General features: G+C 48.5%; 1 protein-coding gene across 5 annotated transcripts; it reads left to right on the top strand.

Annotated features, from left to right (window-relative positions):
• Positions 1-251: 251 nt before the first annotated feature.
• LOC109754322 (FACT complex subunit SPT16) lies at positions 252-7,934 on the top strand. Of its 5 annotated transcripts, XM_045232527.2 has the most exons (5): positions 721-1,127; positions 1,289-1,538; positions 3,575-3,641; positions 4,126-4,192; positions 4,302-7,934. In XM_045232527.2, exon 5 carries the CDS (start codon positions 4,334-4,336, stop codon positions 7,589-7,591), a length of 3,258 nt encoding a protein of 1,085 aa, XP_045088462.1. In that variant the 5' UTR covers positions 721-1,127; positions 1,289-1,538; positions 3,575-3,641; positions 4,126-4,192; positions 4,302-4,333; the 3' UTR covers positions 7,592-7,934. The 5 variants fall into 5 exon arrangements, with proteins under 5 accessions (XP_045088461.1, XP_045088462.1, XP_020168820.1 ...); XM_045232526.2 differs by lacking the exons at positions 721-1,127; positions 1,289-1,538 and adding an exon at positions 252-664; XM_020313231.4 differs by lacking the exons at positions 721-1,127; positions 1,289-1,538 and adding an exon at positions 2,588-2,853.
• Positions 7,935-8,439: the final 505 nt, after the last annotated feature.

Here is an 8,439-nt window from a genome sequence, read left to right as displayed (position 1 = left end):
TTTTCCTCTCCCTTTTCCTCCCACCTTTTTTTTCTTGCTTTCCTTGATGGACCTCCCCGACACACCATGAGACCACGGGCCGGCCCCCCACACTACCAGGGCAGGGGCTAGGTGGCACCACACGTCCACATAGACATGATAAAACGAGGCGATAGGTTATACTCTATACCCCGCCACACACAAGCCGAGACTACAACCTCACAAGGGCCATACTCCCCTCCTTCTCTAAACTACAATATTCCAGATCCATCTTCCTCGTACGCATCTTCTTTCCCAAACCCGCTTTCCATATCCATCTCTCTGTACAATCCCAGCCGCCGCTAACAGTGCTTTCTGGCACGAAAAATTGCCGGATCCAGCGCCTCTACCGCATGTTTTTTCTACCGGTTCCCAGATCTGGATCCATTCTTGCGCTTTCTTCCTGGGTGCGCTTCAAGGATGTGCGATGGTTGGTACAAGCTGTCAATCATTCGTTTCTATCGGCATCCAACTGCGCAGTGGTGCGCCTGGGCATGATCTTAACCGAAAAAAGTCGATCAAGATCGGGGACGACAGTGTTCCTCCCAGATCCAGCACCGACGCGCCGTACCAGATCTCGCGTTCAACCAGATCAAGGTCATTGCCAGATGGACGAGCTAAAGGCTATGTGGCCGGCGAACTCAAGGTATTGCAGGCACCGACCATGGCGTGCTCACTTGCGCTACGTCTGGACCACACTATATCTTTCCTTTTCCGCCTCCTGTTTCCTTGCTTTTTTCCTTCTATTACCTAACCACCTCCAACTGTAGTCTTTGGCATGAAAAATTCCCGGATCCATCGCCTCTACCACATGTTTTTTCTACCAGTTCCCAGATCTGGATCCAATCTTGCGCTCTCTTCATGGGTGCGCTTCAAGGATGTGCGATGGCTGGCACAAGCTGTCACTCCTTCGTTTATATAGGCATCCAACTGCGTGATGGTGCGCCTGGGCACGATCTCAACCGAAAAAAGTCGGCGTAGATCGGGGACGACCGTGTTCCTCCTAGATCCAGCACCGCTGCGCTGTTTTCTGTCCGATCTCGCGTTCAATCAGATCAAGACCATTGCCAGATGGACGAGCTAAAGGCTATGTGTCTGGCGAACTCAAGGTATTGCTGCTATGTCCGGACCACACTACATCTTTCCTTTTCCGCCTTGTGTTTCCTTCCTTTTGTTTCCTTCTATTACCTAACCACCACCAACCGTGCTCTCTGACACGAAACTTCTTGGATCCATCACCTCTGCCTCATGTTTTTTTGTCGGTGGCCAGATCTGGATCTATTTCTTGCGCTCTTTTTCTGGGTGCACTTCAAGGATGTGCGATGGTTGGTACAAGATGTCACTCATTCATTTATGTCGGCATCCAACTGCGTGATGGTGTGCCTAGGCACGATCTCAATCAAGAAAAGTTGGCACGGATCTGGGACGCCCGCGTTCCTCCCAGATCCAGCACCGCCGAGCCATTTTCTCCCGGATCTCGCGTTCAACCAGTTCAACGCCATTGCTAGATGGACCTCAAGGTATTGCCGCTACGTCCGGACCACACTATATGTTTCCTTTTCCACCTTGTGTTTCCTTGCTTTTTTTCCTTCTATTATATAACAACCACCAATCCGTGCTCGCTGGCATGAAAAAAAATCCTGGATCCATCGCCTCTGCCTCGTGTTATTTCTATCGGTGCCCCAGATCTGGATCTATTTCTCACGCCCCTTTTTGGGCGAGCTTCAGGGATGTGCGATGGCTGGTACAAGTTGTACATTGCGTTCCTGCCGGAACCCATTTGCGTGATCGTCCAACCGCGCACCATCTCAACCGAGCAAGGCCGGCGCAGATCGGGGACGACTGTGTTCCTCCCAGATACAGTACCGCCGCGTCATTTTCTGCCGAAATCCGGTCATGGCAGGTCTGGCCTGGGACTAGATCGAGCCCGTGGCCAGACAGACGAGCTTAAGGATCTGCGAGCGGAGAACTCAAGGTAATCTGTGTGTGGACCATTTCGTGCGCACTTGGTTTGGACCACACTCTCTCTTTTCTTTCCCCTTTCTATACATGTGCCTTTTGTTGCAGCATCCAAGCTCTTCAGATGGCATCCGAGCCTAGTTGGATCTAGGTTTGTGTGTGTAGTTGGGGGAGGGGTAGCGGTATTGGGCCATACCATCAACACAACCCTCGTCCGAAACCAAACACACATACGCTAGCACACATGCGCTACGTCCCGACCACACTCCCTCTTTCCTCTTCCCCTCTGTTTCCCTGGCTTTTCACCCGGAGCAACCGACAGTTCACATTGGCATCCGAGCTAGTTGGCTCCAGGGAAGGCAACGGTATGGGCCATACAATTGACATTGCCCTCACTCGAGTCACCTACACATTCACACCTCTAACCTCAACATACAATGTATACCAACAATCAGACCAGAATTACAGAGCTTCAAGATTGACAAAGTCATCACAAACCCCTCGTCACAGCCTCGCTCAGCCCGCGGGGCAGGTCGGGGCGACCCATTGGCCAAATTTTGCCTAGCCGAGTGATATAAAAATATTAAAAAATGAAAACCGCCATTGGGCGGCGCCGCATCTGAAAATCGCGAAAAAGAGCCGCGGAAACGGGCCTGCAGCCCGCGCGGCGCTAGGGCACTCCCGCACCCATTTCCCGCCGCTCTCCTCATCCTGCCGTCAGCCCCCCCTCCCCTCCCCACAATCCTTTTTCTCCCCCCCGTCGCCGCCCCCATCCCCTCCTCCTCCCCCTCCCACGGCCCCCAGCCCTCGCCGGTGGCCCAGATCCGGACGCCCGCGCCCATCCCCGCGGCGCGCCGCGCCTCGCCGATCGCCGAGGTACCGCTCCCCTCCCCTCCCCTCCCCTCCCGCCTCCTCACCGCCCCGTACCCACCCTCCCCCCGCGGTTGCCCGGCCTCGCCGTCCGCCGCCGCCTCCCCCACCCCGACCCCGACCCCGTACCCGTACCCTGACCAGCGTTCCCCGCTTCGGCCGGATCTGACGTGCTACGGTGAAATTTCCGCGGTTCGGTTGCGGGGAATTCGAGCTAGGGTTTGCGCGTACCGTCGCCCGCGTCGTCGCGGCGTAACCCTAGAACCTCGAGGAAACAGGCCCGTGTTGGTACGATCAGATTCGCGTGTCTGGTCACATGTTTTGCTCTTTGATTTTCGCACTAGTTTCGCTGATATAATTGTTTATCTGGTCATACAGCTTTTTGAAGGACTAAATTCGACCGAGTTCTTCTCGAAAAGGACTAAATTAGACGGATTAATATTTTTTTATTTTTTATTGGAACTTGCACTGTTGTCTTGCACTATATGAGCGCTCTGGATCTTCAGTACTCGCAGTGATGGCAGTATGGAATCATTACTCATGTACAGATACTGAAATCATGGAGGGTTGTCTTCACCTCTTTTTGGAAATAGGCAAAAGATTTCATCATGTTCAATTCACAGATTAGATGACTTTTTTATCCTGAATTCTTGTTCGCAGATCGGATTTCTTCTTTTCACATTATTAATTCAGAATAATTGAATCAGTTTGCACACTATGTTTTCAGGATAAAAAGGCTGTGATAAGAAATTGAGAATTGATGTTCTGGACTATCGCTCCACTTCTTCTGTGAGGTATTTGTCTTGGACTTGAAGTATTTTCTGCACAAGTGTAAACTGGTATTGGACAGCAAATAACCTTCATTTGCTTGAACTAGTTTATTTCCCTGAAGTATGGCGTCATTACTCATGTGTGGATACTGAATATCATGGACAGTTATCTTTGACCTAAGTTTGGAAATAGGCAAAAGATTTCATCATGTTCATATTAAACACATAAGATGACTGTTTTTTTCCCTGGATTCATAACCCATGTTAGCGGTTCATGCTGTTTTAATGACGAGACTTCAATTCATTCTTGATGGCCTAAATCTATATTACCGATGTGTTTAACACTGCAAGAAATTATTATGAAGATATATGTATTGTTTTGTCTCAAAACATATGGTGCTTCTATGCTAACCAGTATGGCAGTGTTTGGAGTGATACAAGACTGTATTTCTTGTTTTTCCAGTATTAATTCAGAACAATTGACTCAGTTTGCTTGCTTTGTTCCCAGGATAAAAAGGTTGTGATAAGCAATTAAGCCTTGGTGTCCTGGATTGTCACTCCTCTTTTTCTGTGAGGTATTTATCTGGGACTTGAAATATTTTCTGAACATCCAATGCCTTTGATAGTGTAAACTGGTATTTGTCAGACGATTGCACTATCTAATTATCATCAATTTTCCTGCAGTTGGCTTGGTTAATGTGTGCTTTGTGGTAAAGATGACAGACAATGGTAAAGCAAAGTCAGGCTCAGGAGCAGCCTATACAATCAATCTAGAGATCTTCAGTAAGCGGCTTAAGGTGTTTTATGACCATTGGAACGGAAACAAGTCTGATCTTTGGGCTTCTTCTGATGCCATTGCAATTGCTACTCCGCCTCCTTCTGAGGATCTCCGTTATTTGAAGTCCACAGCTCTGGATGTTTGGTTACTTGGGTATGAATTTCCAGAAACCATAATTGTCTTCATGCAGAAGCAGATACATTTCTTATGCAGCCAGAAGAAAGCAAATCTCATTGGAACCCTCAAGGATGCTGCAAGTGAGGCTGTTGGTTCTGATATTATCTTGCATGTGAAAAGCAAGAATGGAGATGGCATTGACCTGATGGATGACATACTGCGTGCTGTTTCTGCTCAGTCGAAATCTGACACTCCAGTTGTTGGTCACATTGCAAAAGAGGCACCTGAGGGTAAGCTCCTTGAAACATGGGCAGAAAAGTTAGCTGGTGGATCTGTACAACTTGCAGACGTAACACATGGGTTTTCTGAGCTTTTTGCCGTGAAAGACGCCACAGAGATCATATGTGTGAAGAAGGCTGCTTACCTAACTTCATCTGTGATGAAAAACTTTGTGGTACCGACCATGGAGAAGGTTATTGATGAGGAGAGAAAAGTCTCACACTCCTCATTGATGGATGACACAGAGAAGGTTATTCTTGACCCTTTGAAGGCCAAGGTGAAGTTGAAGCCTGAAAATATTGATATATGCTACCCTCCTGTCTTCCAAAGTGGAGGGAAGTTTGATCTTAGGCCAGGTGCCTCCAGCAATGATGATTATCTCTACTATGATCCTGCAAGTATTATCATCTGTGCAATTGGGTCCAGGTACAGTAACTACTGTTCCAATGTTGCCAGAACATTTTTGATAGATGCTACCCCGGCACAGAGTAAGGCGTATGAGACACTTCTGAAAGCTCAGGAAGCTGCTTTAGCAGCATGTAAACCAGGCAATCAGATGTCTGCAGTTTTTAAGGCTGCAGTTGCAGTGTTTGAGAAGAATGCCCCTGAACTGCTTCCTAATCTAACAAAGTCAGCTGGAACTGGAATTGGCCTTGAGTTCCGAGAATCTGGCTTAAACTTGAATGCCAAGAATGACCGTCTGATAAAAGAGGGAATGATTTTCAATGTCAACCTTGGTTTGAGTAATATACAGGCAGAAACAAACAATGAGAAGACAAAGCAGTTCTCTTTGTTGTTAGCTGATACAGCTTTAGTTAATGATAAGGCTGCAGAGATCTTGACCAATTGCTCCAAGGCTGTTAAAGATGTTGCATATTCATTTAATGAAGATGAGGAGGAAGTTCCGAAGCCGAAGCGGGCTAAGGTTGAGCCAAATGGCGTGGAAGCACTACCATCCAAGGCAACACTTCGGTCAGACAACCAGGAGATGTCCAAGGAAGAGCTCCGGAGACAGCACCAGGCTGAACTTGCTCGTCAAAAGAATGAAGAGACTGCTAGAAGGCTTGCTGGGGGTGGTTCTGGTAATGGTGATGGCCGTGGTCCTTCTAGGAATTCAAATGAGCTTGTTGCGTACAAGAATGTGAATGATGTACCTTATTCGAGAGAGTTGGTGATACAAGTAGATCAGAGGAATGAAGCTGTTCTCTTACCTATATATGGCAGTATGGTCCCTTTCCATGTTTCTACTGTTAAGAGTGTGACCAGCCACCAGGACAACCGCACCTGCACTATCCGCATTTTCTTCAATGTACCTGGCATGCCATTCTCAAATGACAAAGATCTGAAGTCTCAAGGAGCTATCTACTTGAAAGAGATTACATTCCGCTCGAAGGATCCACGGCATAGCAGTGAAGTTGTGCAGCAGATCAAAACATTGAGGAGGCAAGTAGCTTCAAGGGAGTCAGAGAGAGCTGAAAGGGCCACCCTTGTTACCCAGGAGAAACTCCAGCAGGCAAGCAACAAAACAAAGCAAATGAGGCTTAATGATGTCTGGATAAGGCCTCCATTTGGTGGTCGTGGGAGAAAGCTGACAGGAACTCTTGAGGCCCATGTTAATGGTTTCAGATATTCCACTTCACGGGCTGATGAGCGTGTGGATATCATGTACGGGAATATAAAACATGCTTTCTTCCAGCCAGCAGAGAAAGAAATGATTACCCTCCTTCATTTCCATCTGCACAACCATATCATGGTTGGAAACAAGAAGACGAAGGATGTCCAGTTTTATGTTGAAGTGATGGATGTTGTTCAAACTGTTGGTGGCAGCAGGAGGTCAGCCCTTGATCCTGATGAGATTGAAGAAGAGCAGCGTGAGAGGGACCGGAAGAACAGAATCAACATGGAGTTCCAGAACTATATCAACAAGGTTAATGACCACTGGTCGCAACCACAGTTCAAGGGGCTTGATCTGGAGTTTGATATCCCTCTTAGAGAGCTCGGGTTCCATGGGGTGCCGTATAAAGCTTCAGCTTTCATCATTCCAACTTCAACTTGCTTGGTTGAGCTGATTGAGACCCCCTTCCTGGTGGTGACCCTGGGTGAGATAGAGATTGTTAATCTGGAGAGGGTGGGCTTTGGAACAAAGAACTTTGACATGGCTATCGTGTTCAAGGACTTCAAGAAGGATGTTCTCCGCATCGACTCCATCCCGTCAACCTCACTTGACGCTATAAAGGAGTGGCTGGACACCACTGATCTCAAGTACTATGAGAGCAGGCTGAATCTGAACTGGCGTCCTATCCTGAAGACTATCATTGATGATCCTCAGAAGTTTGTTGACGATGGTGGCTGGGAGTTCCTGAACATGGAGGCAAGTGATTCTGAGGCAGAGGAAACAGAGGAATCGGACCAGGGGTATGAGCCTTCTGATGCTGAGCCTGAGTCTGAATCAGAAGAGGAAGACTCCGACAGCGCGTCCTTGGTGGAATCAGACGAGGATGAGGAAGAGGATTCTGATGAAGACTCTGAGGAAGAGAAGGGCAAGACCTGGGACGAGCTGGAGCGGGAGGCGACCAACGCGGACCGGGATCATGGCGCAGAGTCTGACAGCGAGGAAGAAAGGAGGCGCCGCAAGGTCAAGACCTTCAGCAAGTCGGGCGCACCACCGCAGCGTGGTCCTAGCAGCAGCAAGCATGCTCCGCTGCCGCAGCGTGGTGGCAGCAGCAGCGGCAACAAGTCTCGCCCGCCTCCCAGTAGCTCCAAGGGAGGGCCGCCCTCGAAGAAGCCGAAGTTCAGGTGATTGGTTCGTCTTGGTTGCGCCCTCTGAATCTCTGCTCTTTCGGGGAGGCATAGTATTCGTATGGTTTGGTTGTAGCAGAAGCCGTCTTGTTCGCTCTTTAGGCCGTCGTGGTACTCGTTTCTGCAGTAGCTTTGCTCGTACTATCGTTATAGTCAGTCAATCGGAACCTTGGTGAATTGTTATGTTGTTATTACCTGGCGTGTGTGACAGAGTCTGAAGACTTGTTGTTTGTCGTTTGGATAAATTCAAGCTGGTTCATCTGCTGTGTCATGGTTGATGTAATGCTTTATTGTAGATTGTCTGACATCCAGTTTGTATAAATTTAATTTGACATTTTTTGGCTTGTTTTTCGTGACTGTTCTCCTCTGCGGGACAAACATTTGGTAGTTGCCAAAGGCTTTGTCCCTACATTCAGTGAGCCAGCATCTCCATTGCTTGCAATTTCCTGCGACAACTTGTAGCTTGACAGAACGCGTGCCCTTGTCATCGAAGTGCCAGGCTATGAAATCTTCAACGCCTTCTCTCAGCGGGATTCCGAGGATGAGGTTGGCATCTTCCGGGTGAAAGACATCCCTGACAAGTTGCTCATCCCATTTAGCAGTGATCAGATTTATTACCTAGTTCACTTGCTTTATCCAGCAGAACGAACCCCATTTCTTGGCGTTGTGACATGCCTAGACCATGCCTTTGGTAGCCATGGATCGTCCCAATGTCCACACTCTGACCATCGCCGATACGCCAAACATACCCCTGCAGTTTCACTAGCTCAAGCCCATGTAGAAGGCTCCTCCAAGTATACGAAATGCCGTCCTTTCGTGCAGCCCCACATGGCCACATATATGCTGCCG

The sequence above is a fragment of the Aegilops tauschii genome, chromosome 2, assembly GCF_002575655.3.
Source record: "Aegilops tauschii subsp. strangulata cultivar AL8/78 chromosome 2, Aet v6.0, whole genome shotgun sequence".
In the NCBI taxonomy this organism is placed as follows: domain Eukaryota; kingdom Viridiplantae; phylum Streptophyta; class Magnoliopsida; order Poales; family Poaceae; genus Aegilops; species Aegilops tauschii.
Note: the sequence above shows the minus strand (reverse complement) of the source record. Positions and strands in the feature narration are given on the sequence as shown.

Coding starts and splice junctions, on each gene's coding strand:
- LOC109754322 (XM_045232526.2), top strand. CDS start 4,334: ATGACAGACAATGGTAAAGCAAAGTCAGGCTCAGGAGCAGCCTATACA.